The 18,431-nt window shown below is 30.3% G+C and overlaps 1 protein-coding gene across 1 annotated transcript in view; it reads left to right on the top strand.

The window, feature by feature from the left end:
- The window catches only part of LOC123300833 (GPI transamidase component PIG-S), a 63,698-nt gene that overhangs the window by 28,545 nt on the left and 16,722 nt on the right, over nt 1-18,431 (top strand). The window contains exon 2 of the mRNA XM_044883479.1: nt 16,862-17,092. Coding sequence (XP_044739414.1) covers nt 16,862-17,092 — 231 coding nt within the window. The remainder of the gene's footprint in view (nt 1-16,861; nt 17,093-18,431) is intronic.

Raw genomic sequence — 18,431 nt, 5'->3', positions numbered from 1 at the left:
CGCATTCCGCTTTTTTGTTTTTTTTTCCATCAACCATGTAACATTAACATAAAATTGGAAAACTAAAAAATTCAAAATTTTCCGAATAGAAACGAAAAGATATTTCCATTGTTAGCTTCAGTTGAATTTAAAGAAAATTATTTGTTTTCTTTCTAGAATTCTTCTTCTTCTATAATTTTAACAAAAACATGAAAAAACAAAATTTTTTAAACTTAATATAATATAAACCTTAAAAACTCTAAACATTGTTGTGCCAATGGACCCGTCAAACAGTCTTGAACAACAAAATAAACTTAAACAAAATTTAATACTACTGAAATCGCTAAAAGAAGTGTAAAAAAAAAAAACTAGAAAAATTAGAATTAAAAAGCTAATTTTTTGACTATTTTATAGCCAAACACAGGTGGAACCCCACCGCATAATTATTAATTACCATAATATCGAATTAATTTTTAATTATTATTAGCTATTATTTATTTTTTAAATACTACTATTTTGTAAAAACAAATTACGATTAGTTTCTGCATAATAATTATATCGTTAATGTAATAATATTGCCCTGTATATTTTAATAAATGCTAATTTATTTTTAATAGAGTGGAATTGTTAAATTTAAACTAAAAACAAGAAAAAACAAACAATTGACTGAGTGAATTGTTTAAATACCATGTATAGACAGTGTTGATTTCCAGTCTTACATACATGTCACACACACATAACTGATATTCCCATATAATACATACTATAAAATATTCGAATCTAATTTGCGACCTCATGGGTAAACAATGATGTCTTCGTAAAATGTTTCAAACAACATTTGTTAATTTTTTTATAAGGAACATTTCTTAAACTTTTGTTCTATCTCTAACGGTTTGCAAGATGGGTCTTACAGACCCAAGACCCAATTGACCTATGTTACTCATTTACGAACTCGACCTCACTTTTTACGACTTAATCACGCTGTAAAAATTTCTATTTGATCTTCTTTCGTTTTTGTGATGACAGACGGATAGACAGATAGACAGACGGGCAACCGAAAATGGACTCGTTAGGTGATTTTATGAACACCTATACCAAAATTTTGTACATAAGATCAATATTTTTAAGCGTTACAAACTTGGAACTAAACTTAGTATACCTTGATATATTTCATATACATGGTATAATAATAATTCCTCTGTATTAAAAAATGTAGGAAATATCATTGACAAAATCGTTTTATTTAATTTTATTTGCGCGTGTTTTCAAAGCTCCACCTAAAAATTGCATTTACAAAAATTTTGATTCAGTCTAAGATGAATCCAGTGACCTCTATCGCCCATAGGTTAGGTTAGGTTATATTGGTTGACACATTTAGGCTATAGAGCCCATTGTGATACCTTATATGGATTTTACCACCTTCCCGCTCATAATTAAATTTAGCAGCTCCTCAATTTCAGAGGCTGAGTGCACCTCCTTCATGCATATACCATGCATTACACCAGTCCATCACAACTATTTAATTTGGTTGCGACGGCGGGAATCGAACCTGTTACCCTTAGCATAACGCGGACGGAAATGGTTACGTCTTAACCAACTGAGCTAATAGGACGACTTCCTATAGCTTTTTCTTTCGTCCATCCTTCCTATATTTTTTTACACACTGAAATTGGATTACATATTAAGAAACTTTCATCACGTCTGGTTTTCATGCTAAAATCAATTGAAAGATCGAAAAATTGGGGGAATTCAGGGGATACTGACGAAATTCGCAGGCTTGATTATTGTCAGTTGATTATATCCCAACAAAAAGGAAACCTGATTATGAAAAGCGAAAATGAAAAGAGATGATTCCAGAAGATGAAAAGCGAAAACATTCTCGGAGGAGCATTAAGGGAGTGCCATTTGAAACTTCAAAGTTGGGGTGGGTGGGGGTAAAGGGATGAAACCTGAAGTTTTCTACCATTTTGGAACTTCCTTGTTTGATATCTAAATCGACGTGTTTTCATTCAAAACAACAATCACATCAAGGCAAGAGTTTTTAAAGGTGGATACTTTTGAAATGAACACTTTGTATAACCAAATGTTTCCGTAAAATAATTTCAGAACCAAAAAGCTAGTGTATATATTAATGAATAGAATGATAATACTTAAGTTTTAAGAGTGTTTGGCAGTATAAAAATTGTCGGTTCGACGTTCGGAGTAATCGGAGTTCATTTTGCGTAAGATAATAAAGAAATACTTGTAAATAAATGTATTCTTCCTGAAAAAATTATTAAGATTGCTTATCTAAATTCCAAAAAATCATCAATAATCAATTAATTAAAATATATCATCTCTAAGTCACATGCGTAGAAAAGCGCAAAATTCTGCTTACTCTTTTTGAGCAATTTTATCAAAATGGCTGTTTAACATTTTTTCTTGTAATTAATATTATTTTAATTATACTTTATCTTTCTGATTTCCCCCCTCTGGTGATCTGGCCTATTGACTGATGACGACCCTGGCAAATTTCATTGCTAATTAATCTAATTTTTTAGTGCAATATACATATTTTAAACATAAAGACTACATAGATTTTTTAACAAGTGGTAAAATCAGCATCTTCTTCTTATAGTCGAGGAAAAATAAAATGCGCTAGTTTGATTTTCCAAGGACGCCTTCCGGGTCAAACGACAGTCAATTTTGATTTTTTTTTTTTAAGTATCTATTTTCTAGCAGATTATAATTTTTTGTCTATAAATAATCAAATTTCATTTGATAATCTTTTTGTCTAAGGCTGGATTCTTTTGAGGATACCAATCAGAATCTGCATCAGAAAATAGGTAGTCCCATTTTAAAAACAAAGTTGCCCATCATTTGACCCAAAAGGCGCCAGGGGAAAATAAAACCAGGCGCATTTTTTCTTTCCCGTCTACTATTAAGGAAACTCGAATTTTACGGTCTTTTGATATTCTTATCCGTTTTCGAAGCAAATAACTGGAACTTTTTATAAATCAACGTGTACAAAAATACTAACGAAAGAACGTACTTTTACAATAAAAAAAGTTAAGGCTTTGGAATGAAATAATTGTAGTTATTTTTCGATATTTTGAGAGGGTATGTTAAAATCAAGCAAAACAATAAATGAATCACAGCTTACCAATCCTACACAATTGTAACAACTACTCGTTGACTGGATCAAGTAATATCAATGAGCATACAATTATAACAATTAAATGGTAATTAATGAAGATCATAATTGATTAATTAGTAGTACAAACCGAGTAATTAATCAATAAAATAATTTATATCCGACCTTAACCTTTAAAGCAAATGAGTAAAACGCGATATTTTATATATATTTATTATTTAACTATTGAACCAATTATCAATATATAGAATTTTAACGGGTTAAGTAGACAAAATAAATAAATTTGAGATCTAAATACAAGCAAAAATAACCTCCAAGTATGTTCGAATATATGTCGTGTTATGTCACAGGGCCGTAGGAGTGAATAACGATATAACCTAGATTTTTTTTTTTTTTTTGCTTTACAGTAGGTCAGGATAGATTAGAATGTCTGTTCTGGGAGTGGGACGCACTTAGACTATAGAGTCCGTTGTGATACCGAAAAAAGAGTTGGCCCATCCTCGGCCACTACTCCATTTGGAGCTGTTTAAGAATAGTAGAAAAACTTTGACGTCAATGGAAAGAAAAGCTTGCTCAAGTGAGTCGATTTCCTAATGACAAGAATTAGACAGTGGCAGAGAAGATGAGACATCTTTTCCTCTTCTTAACAAAGTGCTTTACAGGAAAAAACAATTATTAAGGTAGTACGAGCACCAAGGCAATTTTAGATTCAGGGTTGAAATTATTTGTATCTTATTTTCAACTTTGATGATTAATTTTGTTATGTAGACAAAAAATAACAATACAATTTTTCGATATCCTGCCTTGGTTTTCGAAATATCGATTTTTTATATCCTGTATATATATATATATATATATAATATATATATAAAGGTATACTAAGTTTAGTCCTGAGTTTGTAACGCCAAAAAATATTGATGCTATGAGCAAAATTTTGGTAAGGTGTTCATAATATCATTTAATTAGTCAATTTCCTGTTGTCCGTCTGTCAACACGATTACTCAAAAACAAAACGAGGTACAAAGCTGAAATTTTTATAGAGTGTTCAGATCTTAAAAGTTCGTAAATGAGCAACATAGATCAATTGGGCCTTGCAACCGTTTGAAATATAGAGCAAAAATTTGAATGTAAAAAAATGTTCCTTATAAATAAATAAACAATTTTTGTTTGAAACATTTTTTCGTAAACGTCCCTGTTACGTCCGCGAGTTTGCAAATTAGGACAATACTTTGGTGTCCATTTTCTGCAAAACTATAAAAGATTGAGAGTTGAAAATTTGCAGGCAACTTCAGCTAGTAGTCTTGTAAAAAATTCTCGTTGTATTTTTAAATTCTTCTAATTCATAAAAAAATAATACCATCACTAGTAATCACACTCTCTATACAGAGTATTTTAACAATTAACTCAGTTAATTGTTTGTTTTGACTTGTTTTTCATTTATTCAGATTCGTATCAGCATGTAACACTTTTAAATGGCAAAAAAATTAAAAAATAAAATAAACTGAAATGGTATCAAAGAAAAAAAATTCGCTGAATATCGATTTTCAATTTTTAAAACATTTCAAAAAATAGCGATAGGAAAATTCGTCCGTACTTTGTTTTGGACTATTATTTTATTGCTGACTTATTCTTTACAATTGATATTGCACAGAAAAGAAATTAATAAAAAATAATTATAGGTAGCTGATCAAAATTGTCTGCAAAAATTTTATCTAATATTGTTGATATCTTTAATTTTTATTTAATTACTAGCTGTTAAACCCGCTTCGCTGGGTTGTTTTTGCACATTTAAATATCAAAATTGTTAAATGAAAGACTTTTTTTTTAATTCTCTCTGTGTGTACGGAACAGTAAGATTTTTTTGGCCGATCCCAATATTATGTCTACACTCTCTGTGTGTACGGAAAAGTAAGGGAAAGATCGATAGAAACCCATGGAACATTCCAGAATATTCGAGAAAGATCTAGAAAATTCGATAGAAATCCATATAACATTCCAGAATGTTCGAGAAAATTCTAGAAAATTCGATAGAAATTCATAGAACATTCCAGAATGTTCGAGAAAATTCGACAGAAACCCATGGAACATTCCAGATTGTTCGAGAAAGTTTGATAAAATTCAATAAAAATCCATACAACATTCGAGAATATTCGAGAAAGTTCTAGAAAATTCGATAGAAATCCATAGAACATTCCAGAATGTTCGAGAAAATTCAAGAAAATTCGATAGAAATCCATGGAACATTCCAGAATTTTCGAGAAAAATCGAAAGACATTTGCGCCAGTAGCGCCATCTAGTGAAAATTGTACTATTGACAGTGGGGCCTATTGTACTATTAGAACTATTTTTTTAATCTATTTTCTATGAATTTCTAGATCATTTTTAATTCCACCCCCACCAAACTCCCTTATTCACAATGGGAGCCTAAGGGCTACCCAATGACATAATCCCCTACGAAGGTCAATGGTTAGTTTTAGGGAAAATCGGGGACATACAAACAAACACTCTCTTTTTATATATATAGATTAAAATGTATTTTCACATGTATGTAATATGTATAGAGGATTCAGCCGGTTATGAGTATGTCAAGTATACTTAATACCAAAAGGTCGTATGTAAAAAATTGACAGAAATTTTATTATCTCTATTTAAAGGTCAGCTATTATAAATCCATTCCCGGTGAAAAATGGCATGCTTAAATCGATCAATTAAAAGTAAACTTGACGCAGATGCCCTCACGAGTAAACAGTGATATTTACGAAAAAATGTTTCAAACAAAAGTTGTTTTATTTTTTTTATAAGAAATAACTTTAACATTTAAATCTTAGTTATATCTATAACGGTTTGCAAATTTGGTCTTTTTTCATTTGACTGAATGAACAAAAAATTCGAAGTTTTCAAAATTTTCGAAAGTATTTTCTAGAACGTTGTTTCACAGGATGTTTCACAGAATTCTCCAAAACTATATTTTATAGTTTTGGAGAAAATGGACATCAAAGCTTTGTCCTAATTTGTGCCCTCACTTTTTATAAGGAATAACTATTAAATTTAAACTTTTTTCTATCTCTAACGGTTTATTTTGAAACTAGAAATTCGAAAAACAAACAAAAATATGCCCAATTACTTAAGCTTGCCCTATTATTTGATGCATAGTTTTTATTTTGTAATTTGTAAAAATCTGATTCTTTTCTTTTTTAACCCCCAAAAACGGGAAGTTTTTACAACCTAATAAATAACTGTGGCAAATTTCAAAGATGCAACTTATTTTCCTTTAAGATATTACGTTTCTAATTTGTCTTAGATATTCTCAAAAATTTTTCCATACTCGAAATCGACTATTACTTATCCCATACATATTATCTAATGTTTTAAGTATTTAAAAATTTATCGATATTATTTTTAATATTTTTCAACAAGTGAAAACAAACAATTGACTGAGTTAATTGTTGAAATACCATGTATAGACAGTGTTGATGAAGCAATCGTTTGTTTTTCGACGTCACCTTAATAAAAAAAGATATCCACTTTTAAATAGCTACACACACACTGATATTCCCATATTAATGCATACTATAAAATTTGCACCTAATAAGCGCCCTCACGGGTAAACAGTGAAGTTTACAAAAAAATTTTCAAACAAAAGTTGTTTATTTTTTTATAAAGAACATTTTTTACATTTAAACTTTTGTTCTATCTCTAACGGTTTACAAGATGGGTCCTACGGACCCAAGACCCAATTGACCCATATTGCTCATTTACGAACTTGACCTCAGTTTTTAGGTCCTGAGTACGCTATAAAAATTTCATCTTGATATCTCTTTTCGTTTTTGAGTTATCGTGTCCACAGACGGACGGACGGACGGACGGAAATGGACTAATTAGGTGATTCTATGAACACCTATACCAAAATTTTTTTCGTAGCATGAATATTTTTAGGCGTTACAAACTTTGGACTAAACTTAATATACTATGTATATTTCATATATACATGGTATAAAAATAATTTGAAATACGTGTAAATCTTATTCAAGAAAAATAAAAATTATTTTAATCACGTAGTTAGTTAGGTTAGTTTTAAAAAACTTGGTCTAAAAAGTCACATAATTTCTGTACCCAAATACCGATTTTCCTCCTACTTCCCAAAGTTTATCCATCTACCAATGTAGTCTATTTTTATTTTTTTAAACAAGATAGATGGGATTCGCCCACATTAGATTTCGAACGCCACAGGAAAATATTCAACGTCACAATATAGCAATAAAAAAAATTGTTACATCCTTCCTTCATCTCATTCCTTTGGCAATACTTTAATTAAAAAATTGCCAAATTAAATTAGGTTTTTCATTTTTGGTCGAGGCTACTTTTGGGATATTAAAGTATAGTACGGCCGCAGGGAGGGTTTTCGACGTATTTTTTTCTGCTGAATACGAAAATCAAGGTCGTTTTTTCGGAATTGGTGCAGTAATTTTTTATAGACAATTTAATTATTTATAACGCTACCAATTATGCGAGGCAATGATTTTTGCAGTTTTAACTGTGAAAACGGATATTATTTTCTAAAAGTAACCCATCAGGAGAATTTTTCAAAAATATTAATTAGAATACAAGTTTTTCAAAAATTTTCGGGAGAAAATCGGGAAAATAACACTTTTTTTAGACATTTCGCTTATATCTCGCGTTCCACGAAAATAGAAAACTCTACTACGTCACATTTTCAAGCTAAAGGTCTAAACATTTAATTTATATACCATGCAATACCCACATATTGTTTAAAAGGAAATTACACCGGTTAAAAATCATGAAATAATACTAAAAAATTACATGCTCCAAACTGATAAACATATCAACCGCCTTTTATGAAGAAGATAGAAAATGGGGCACTCTGGCCTGTCATCATATTACGATTTAAAAGACTTAAAAAATTTAATATGTGTAAAACAAAATATACATTATATATAAATCGTGCTTAGGAACGTGTTTTTACAACGATTTTTAGTTATTATCAAAATTATATGAGCAAACAGATTGTCGTGGCAAATAATATTTATTAGGCATGTCTTTCAATTCAAATGTACGTGTTTTGACATTTTCCAATTTGTTCTTCAAGATTGCAAAAATTTTAACAATGAATCTGTCCACGTATTTATTTTTAATTTATTGTAATACATTTATGGGACAAATTATGCTTTTTTGTACAATTATATCTCCAAAAATCTTTATAAGTCCAAAAATATCCGTTTTTTCAGAAAATATTTTCTATAAGTTTTTTAAATAAAAGATTGATTAAAACAAAAAAGATTGCTACAATTTGAGATCAAAACCAGCTATGTAAGTTTAAGACTTACTAAGATACAGCTCAAATTGGCTGTATCTTAGTAAGAATTGGCAATTTTTTCGAAAAAAATGAAATTTTCATACTTGCGAATGTAATTAGCTTTAATATAAGCAAAGGACGATGTCTTTAGGCTATATCGTTCACTCACAAATCTTAATTGCCAAAAAATGTGTAATATCGTCACAATTACAGGATAACATTTACAGCGTAAAATTACACAATTATTGATACATTTATTTAATGGCAGAAACTTTATAGTCAAAGTAACAGTCGTCTGAAATATCGTATTCGATTTTGTCATCGTTATCATGACATCAGTAACGCATGCAGGTACTGGGAAACGGCTGGATACAGCCGTACTCTTCATAATTTTAATTAATTCACATTGGTTCCGTTGCAATTTTCCATAAAGTGGTAGCATATATTGTGCGCAAGACTTTCTGGTTCGGTGATTTAAAGTACGGTGGGATTGTACCTGAGTCAAAGTTTGTTACTTTAAAAATCTTCGTTGACCGAGTTAGAAATAAATCAATTTTGAATCAATATTACTCGAGCCAGATATACGCTTTTACAATTATTTACTCCGTATATATTTTACGAATGTATTCTTGAATCGTTTCTATGGCTGTTTCGTCGTATACAAGTTTTTTGTCATCGAAATTATTGTCGAAATAGTTGAAGAGATTTTGTTTTACCTTTTTGTATACAAAGAAGGTGTATAGATCTAACGCATACATTAAACTTGACATAGGTTTTCAAGCTGAATAAAAATTCACTCTACTCCATAGCTGGCAATTGGATAGACGAAAACTTTGAATTAGAAAATTGTTTGTTAATTGATTAAAAAATAAATAGTTTTTGTTCGAAACATTTTTCCGCAAACCGTACAGTTTAGGCAAAAACAGACTGAAAAGTTTTACCCAAAGTTGTTGTTTCGTACATATATTTCTGTGAAATAATCTAGGCAATTTTCGAAAAAAAATTTCCAATAAATCCAATAAAAGTGGTTTGTTTTATCTATTAAGGATGTATGAGCATGGTAGTGGGGGCACAAATTTAAAAATAGATATTTTCAATTTTGATGATAAATTAATATTATTACTTGACGATATAAGACGAAAAGTAAGAATAAAATTTTTCGATATCTGGCTTAATTTTCAAAATATCGAAAATTGAAAATTTTGTTTAATTATTTAGCTTTCGATATTTCGAAAACCAAGACACATATCGAAAAATTTTATTCTTATTTTTCGTCTACATTCATGAAGTTATACCAAAATTCATCATCAAAGTTGAAAATAAGATAAAAATAATTCCAACCCTTAATCTACCCTGCTCTTACATCCCTTATATGGACGGTGACACTTAGTTTTTTTCTTTTCTAATTCATTGCTAATATGTTTACTTTCTATTAAAAAGTTTTTTTTAAATTTGTTTTCATTCATTCCAAATGAAAATTATCAAAAAATTACCAAAATATGTCGTTTTTTGAGATTCCTCCATAAGAGCCAATGTATTTTATATCGATTTTTAATGACTTTTTTCTTAAAAATTTGCACGGATACCTAAGCTGAAATTTTAACCACATATTCTTTGAGTAAAAAATTGTTGTCATGCTCATACATCCTTAAGATCATTTTATAATAACTTATTACTTAATTTACTGTTAATATATCAATTACTGTCTAAACTATTCGGTTTACAAAAAAATGTTTCAAACAAAAAATATTTGCATACTTATAAAAAACAACTTTCTAATTTAAAGTAGTCATCTAATGTTTGTCAATTATGAATTAGAGTGAGGTTTTAATTGAACGGGAAAATTCAGATCGAATTTGTTGTCGACATAAGATATGTGCGTTTGAACTAACATTTTTCGTTTGAAGCATTTTCCTCGATTAAATTTATTTATCGAGTTTCAAGCAACTTAAAGAAGCATCTCGTATTAGGTACTTTTATTGACACATAATATTTGCGAAATAAGATCAATTCTGTTCATAAGATCGTTATGTACTTGATTTCTATTGTAATTGATATGTTTTCAGTAATAATATCAGATCAATTAAAATCGACAAATTAACGGATATATTAGGCAATTAAAATTTTTCCAAAATAGTTTGCTAGTAAATTGAGCATAAATAATTAGAAATTGGATATAAATATCAACTAACAGAATTATTAATTGACATTAAAAAATTTTCCTTGACTTTATTTAAGGTTTTTTTTTTCAAACATCGACCAGTTGTTATCAACAAAATTATATCAAGGTATGTTTACATGCAGATTTTCAACCAACATGAATATGAATACAACAGGGGCGTACTAACTGGGGTCTATTTAGTCAAAAAGTTCCAAACGGTTTAATTTTTCAAATGTGAATTGGATTCGCGTGGCTAGGATTTTACCATAAATGCCGTTTTTGTAAATCTGAACCAAATTTATCATAGTATATTGACCCGCAAGTGATCTATACAATAAAATTATTAGCCAGCTGAAAATTCAGATAGAAGCAGATTTTAGTATGTAAAAATTAGATTTTTAAAGTTCCTCACGATATTTAGTTTAAAAATTTAGAAATTTAAAAATCAGTTTTATGAAAATAAAATATAGACTTTTGGGCTTTTATTATCATTTAAAACAAGTGAAAACAAACAATTGACTGAGTTAATTGTTGAAATACCATTTATAGACAGTGTTGATTACTCTGACAAATTACATATACATACTACATGTCACACAATGTAACTGATATTCCCATACAATACATACTATACAATTTGCGCCCTCACGGGTAAACAGTGATGTTTACGAAAAAAATTTTCAAACAAAAGTTGTTTATTTTTTATGAGAAATATTTTTTACATTTAAACTTTTGTTCTATCTCTAACGTTTTTACAAGACGAGTCCTTCGGACCCAAGACTCAATGGACCTTTGTAGCTCATTTACGAAATCGATCTCATTTTTTACGCTGAGTACGCTGTAAAAATTTCAGCTTGATATTTTTTGTTTTTGAGTTATCGTGTTGACAGACGGGCGGGCGAACAAGCGGAAATGTACTAATTAGGTGATTTTATGAACAACTTGGGACTAAACTTAGTATACCTTGATATATTTCAAATACATGGTATAAAAGTAGCTGAAAAATATCTTACAAATTTTTATAAACATTTATAATCTAAATTGCGATTCGAAAGTTCTTGTTCGATACTTTGGTGAATTACTCCCAAAAGTGAAAAATGCTTTTGTAATAAAATTGAAAAACAAAAAGTTTTCATTAAATTTATTTTAAATTACAATTTATAATCTAAGAAATAAAACTGAAAAAACAGTCTTACCCAAGAATCGACTCCTCGTCAGTAGATTTTTATGCTATGGGAGTCGGTGGAAAATGTTTGTCTGAGTGTACTCAAAAAAATCACATAAATGCGAACTTGTGCTTTTTCTATTTACGCCCAAATTTTGGCACAGAAGTACCCTACCCCCGGACACCAAATTCTCTTTATTTTACATTTTAAAAACTATAGTATTTTTTATTATGGCCAATTGCCAACATTTTTTTATCCCTGACATTTTTTACCTTACCTTACCGTTTTCGGTATATTTTGGCCCCACCGTTTGGGAGCAAATTGAAAAATCACAAGTACGCATGAATATGACTTTGTTGAGTACACTCAGACAAACATTTTCTACCGTCTCCCATAAAACTTAACTGAGTAGAAGTTCATTCCTGGGTCAAATGCTTCATTTCCTACAGTATTAGTAATTGATGACAAGGAGGGGAAGATTAATCCTTAATATAGTAATATTCCTTAATATCGCAAATTATTAAAAAAATATTTTTTTAAATTCATAATAACGAACATTTTCTTAAAAACACAACCTCTCCTATTCTCCGTGTTAATTATCCGAACTTTAAGTTATATCGAGTTACAGACGGTCAACCGACTTCAAATTTTATGGTAATCGTATTATAATTATCCTTTGTACCTAAGTATAAAAAAAATTAGAAATTTCTCAAACTATGTCCATAGTCAGACAACTTAAACATTAAATATTTAATTTTTTTCAGAAACGCATTTTAATTTTAAACCAAAATTTACTATAAATCTGCATTCGTTTATTTACGCTTTCGTCCGTTCTTTGTATTAATTGTCTCTCCAGTTGATTATTACGGCTCTGAAATATGCTCTAACATCGTTTTAATTGTCCTTGCTCTTAATAAAGAAACCAATCAAAGTTCTGTTTAAATGCGCCACTGATACATATAGCATAAATAATAATATTTTTGATTTGAGTGCAATCATTAAAAATGATTAATACTGATTACAGATTGAATTTCTATTTTAAAGTTTTTTTTTTTTAGAGTAACGAGGACAAACGCACATACCGGATACAGTCAATATTATCAATTTAAACTCAAATATTTTCCATGTGATTCGACAAATTATAACATTCAATTTGCTACGTTAGCGTGTCTCTTTCCCGAAATATTTATCTATTCACTCACATAATTTGTTAAAACTGAAAATAATAGTTCGAATGCTGACGGCTTCCGTCTCTCCGTTTTAGACGAAATGTCGTTGATTTTCAGATGCAAAAATGCCACTTGCGCCAAGTTGCCGCTTTTAATACAAAGGGAAAAAATGTTTACATACGAGTACAAAAAAAAAATATTTCGGTCAAATCCACAATTTTCTGAGCTTTTCCGCAGTTTCCAATTTACTTAAAAATTATATTTTAGCAAAAAAATACTTAATAAGCGTAAATAAAAAATAAGCAAATTAAACACTACCGAATTTAAACTTTTTTTAAACATTTTTATTTAACCTTATTGTTTCTATAAACCACCAACAGCTTACCCAACTTAGAATTCCATTTTACGAATTCCGATTCGATATTTTTTAATCAAGTTACGAATTATTAAAGCAATTTCGACAATTAAACATCTTTAAGTATTTTAGTAGTAAATGTTTATTGCATCCGAAAAAAACCCCTTTTGACTGAATTACGTAATTTACTTTCACTCGCATTAAGTTAAAAAATTTCAAACAAGAATCCATAATCCATAAGAGCACATTCTTAACAGTGTAGAATTATTATTAATTTAGATTCATATTCCAAAACTACAAACTGCAAACATTTGAATGAATTTCAGATGTCCCGTTAAGACCATTTTTTAACCTCCGAAAAAAGTGGTGTTATAAGTTTGACCGCTATGTCTGTCTGTGGAATCGTAGGACCTTAACGGATGAACCGATTTTAATTTTTCGTTTGAAAGGTCATTTAATGGGGAGTGTTCTTTGCTATGTTTCAAGTGTGAGTTTAGGGTTCCGTACTCAGAACAACTAAAAAATAGGCGATGATCCTCAAAATCAATTCAGTTTGGAGAAGGCTCCAAGGAAAAAGGTAATTTAATGGAGAGTGGTCTCAGATACGTTTCTACATTTTTTAATTCGACAATTTTTAAGTGTCACGCCAACCTATTTGCTTTTTTGTTATTTTAGTATGAACGTAATCGACTCTCTAACCATATTCCGGTACTTTAAAATAAAAAAATTTTAAAGTTCAATAGTTCCAGTTTTTACATTCAATTTCTGTCAAACCTATTCATTTTTCGAAAAAATGTTTCAAACGAAAAATTTTCGTGTTTATATAAGGAACAGCTTTTGAATTTAAAGTTGTCTTCTGTCTCTTACTTGTAAAGAAAACAAGTTTACCTTTAATTGACCTTAAAGCTCCTATACAAGATGCCTGTGAGATGCCCTGTTTAACACGAACAACTTTTGCTTGAAACATTTTTCTGTATCTTACCTGTCTTAGAAGAACTAAACTATAGTGGTAATGAAATAATATTATATTGGGAAACGCAGGCGATTTGCAGTTAATCTAGGAATTTGATTACTGAGATTCGAGTCGTTGTGGCTCAATGCTGTATAAATCTACCTCATGGTAACGTAAATAAGGTCATAGGCTCTTAGACTATAGCAAAGTTCCACTTTATTAAATCAAAATTAAAATTATGCCTCGTCAACGATTGAATCAATTTTTTTCATTCAAAATGCAATTAATTTTCACAATAAACCAATTAATTATGAAATCATTTTTTTGCATGCTATTTTTTCTATGATATGAATTAACTATGCTATTAATTTCAAATCCTAATCATATAGATTCATAATATTAATTATAGAGAAAAATTGATTATGATATACAATTTCATAAATCAACAATATTAATAAATAACGATTGTCAAGTTTAATAATATCCTAGCGAAAATTTAATTTATATACGTTTCATCTAAGGTTAAATTTTGAAGGTTAAACAGTAATGCATTTTTCATTGGTGCATTTAATGCTTCTTATATCAATTTCATGAAATAAGGAATATTCCTTCAGGCAGCTGAATTTCGTTATTAACGTACGTGTCTTTAAGATAGCGTGTGGTTTAGGGTAGCTGATTAAATGATTCTAAAATTTATTTTTGTTTTTTTCCACTAGATTTTGAGAACGTAACCACAATTTATGGAGGACCAAACTTTCACTTTTACTTTGCATCATATTTCGCTCATCTGCCTTCAATAGTAGAACTACTCCCTTTTTCATGGTTTTAATCAAGGCAGATGTCCGAAATTTGATGTAAAGTGTCAAATAGGTTCATCGCTACCTATCGATTCATATCGCGATGCAACTTTCTTGGAACTATTTCAATTTTGGAGGTCTATGTCTCCTCTCTGATTGGGACTACTAAAAATATTTTAATAAAACCGTTTTTTATTAAAATACTATCAACTTATTTTCGCAACATTTTTTCGAAAACTTTCTGAAGGCTATAAAGGGGACGTTTTTGGACACATCAAAATGCGTGTTTGCTATGCCACTCTCTTGATAATAGTTTTGTTCGTGTACATTCAATCGAAATGGCTTCGCCGAGCGTTAATACCAGTCAGAGATGTTATTCTATCTCCCGTTTTCACCAATACTTGACCTCATAACCCCAATCAAGGAGGAGATATAGACCTCCAAAATTGAAATAGTTTCAGGGAAACTAAATTGCGATTACTAACTTACTGTAAAGATTTTTTCTTATAAAGTTACAAACTACTTTTGTTCGAAACACTTTTTTTTTAAATCTAACGCTTTGCGAAGAATTGTCGCTTGTGGTTAACATATGATATTATACCAAAATGATTGTTTTTGCGAAATTACCAAATTTAATCATTTGTTCTTCGTGTTATAGATCCGATAACATGCCACAATGTTGTAAATTGAGAGACCTTAAGCTAGTAATAGAAATATAAAACAGTGTTAACTAAAGTGAGGGAATCTGGCTAGGCGGCAGGTATGCTGAACGCCTGGACCTGACAGCGTATCATGAATACTACAGGAGCTGTCACAGTGAGGAGGAGGAAGAAATGATGTCTCATTTTCTCTGTCACTGCCCAGCTCTTGCCACGAGGAAGTGGACTCACTTGAGCCAGCCTTTCTTTAACGATCTCTCCGATCTGAAGTCCGTTGATACAGTTCCAAATGGTTCATGAAGTAATGGCAGGGGATGGGCCAGCCCTTTATGGTATGGTCTAAGTGTGTCCACCCCAGAACAGCCACTATAACCTAACCTAACCAAGGAAAAATGTGAAAAATTGCCCATGTTCACTGATCGAAAATTATGATCAAACCTAGATTATCGGGAAACGGTAAACTGAAGGCTTACAAGTTGCCAAAGGATTGAAATACGATGACAAAAGGAGATCTTACGAAAAAAAAGTACATTTTTTTGGTTTCTGCCAATCGAAAGTATACTTGCGGGCAATAAAATTGCGACAAAGCTGTATATCAGATACATTTGGTGGCATTAAAACACATATTAATTAATGTGTATGAGGATCAACTTTCTAATTAAAAGTGTTATTCTATTTCTTACCGTTTAGGATCTAAATTGGCTCATTCAGAACATGATGTTTCCCATCAAACTCTAAAACTTTTGTTCAAGTTATTTTTTGATTGGTTAACTAGAAATCGAGCTTTTAGCCATTATAGATTAAAATGGCTCACCCTGGAGGCCATCTGAAACTTTCGCTTTTTTTTTTTTATTTTTTACAAAGTTGCGTTCGGTACTCGAGGTCAGAGACTTCGATTATTTATTGGCCCAACCTAATAAACAAGTCTGCAAAAAATCATAACTATCGAATTTGACGCAAGCTCTGATACATCAAGTTACTGGATTAATATTGAAGTGTTTAAAGCAATACTGGAAAATTTTTTCTGGAAGTATACATTTAAACATATTAAATTTTTTTTCATTGAAATTGATGGTTCAACCATAAAGATTGAACTAACATAAACGGCTTGTTTAATGAATTGTTTAATATCAATCGTTAAAAATTACTACAATTACGCTTCTTTTCTTTTTACAGTTGCAAGACGCATGTATTCTGCTATTTCATATATGGTTGTTTTATTTGGAATTGGTATTCCAATGTGGTGGTATACAACACAACTGTATCGCATGGCTTTACCCGATACACGTATGCAAAATTTAGGTACAGCACCTTTACAAATACAGATGAATATACATTTGGCTACTACATCAGTCAACTTTAAACAATTAATTATTAATGAAATTAACGAACATTTTAAAAATTCAGGTGAGTAATCCAATTTATACAATTTTTTATACAGCTCTAGTCCGAATAGTCAGAAAATATTCCATGTGAAAAACTTCGTTTGTTGCATTGTTTCTTGTGAAAGACATTTGATGCCCAAAAAATATTTTAATCAAAATTTGGTGAAATTTTTCGCAAATTAAATGTTTCTTCTCTGATCGTTCTCAAAATAACTAGGGGGAAGAAAACTTGCAATGCAGAAGCTTAAATTATAAAGAAATATTGAAATTCCTTTACAAAGATCTTCTGTCATAAAATTCCTTTTTTATTTTTGGTTTTAAATTTGTATTTTAATTTATATAGAATAGGTACCTTTAATTTGAAACGTACGCTAATTTTCAATAAGCTCATCAAGACGAACGCAAAATCTCTACCAAATTTCGATCTGAACCCTAATTTTCGATATTGTTAATGTAGAGGCGGTTACATAATTTGCACAGACTATTGTTGGTTAATACTAATTTGACAGTTTTTATGAAGTTTTTTCATTAAGAAAAGCTTATAGATTAATATTCCGAATGTTGCCAGAAATTCTAAATGCTAGTGACTCGGAATGATGTGAGGATTGTAACGATATAACATACACCCAAATATGTTCACGAATTTAGAGGTTATTGTCAAATAAAGATAGTTACAAACATTCGTAAACCCACAGCTGCGGATCCACTCGAAGGGGCATGGAATATTACATTTTTTAATCAAATGAGTGGACTTTAAATTTCATTCTTGGGAAGAGGCAGCTTTTAGAGGGGGCAGCTGTCCCTATCTACCCCCCTTCCTTGGCGACGCTCATGAGTGACTGAACTACCAGTGTTCACCGGAACATGGACCCCACGGCTCTAAAAGGGTGCTTTGAAAAGCACAATATTTTTTTGTAAATTGTTAAATTTTCAGACTTTTTCCAAAGATGATGTATAAGAAAGGTTGAGTTCTTTGACCATTTTTTCTTTTAAAAACGAAGAAGCAAGAAATCTAGACGTTTCCAATCTTATCAATGTTGAATGTATTTGCGAATATGAAAGTTAGCAAGAAGGATTTTAGTAATCATTAATCAATAACGCCTTTTCAATGTACAAAAATAGGAAAAATATGCGATGTATGAATAAATAAGTTTTAGCGCAAAAGAATGTTCGTTTTTTTCCATGTTGTAAAATTGATAGGGGGAGTCCAATAGAGAAGATGGTCCATTTTTCGATGGAACGCATCTCTAAATTGACAGTAGTTACGCCACTATATACAACAATATTTTCTCTCTTTTATAAACAAACAGACATTAACTTTTGTAATTTTCGCGGGCAAACAAACTAATATTTTATAGGTT

The sequence above is a fragment of the Chrysoperla carnea genome, chromosome 5, assembly GCF_905475395.1.
Source record: "Chrysoperla carnea chromosome 5, inChrCarn1.1, whole genome shotgun sequence".
Taxonomy (NCBI): Eukaryota; Metazoa; Arthropoda; class Insecta; order Neuroptera; family Chrysopidae; genus Chrysoperla; species Chrysoperla carnea.
This window is presented reverse-complemented; position numbering and strand designations above follow the sequence as displayed.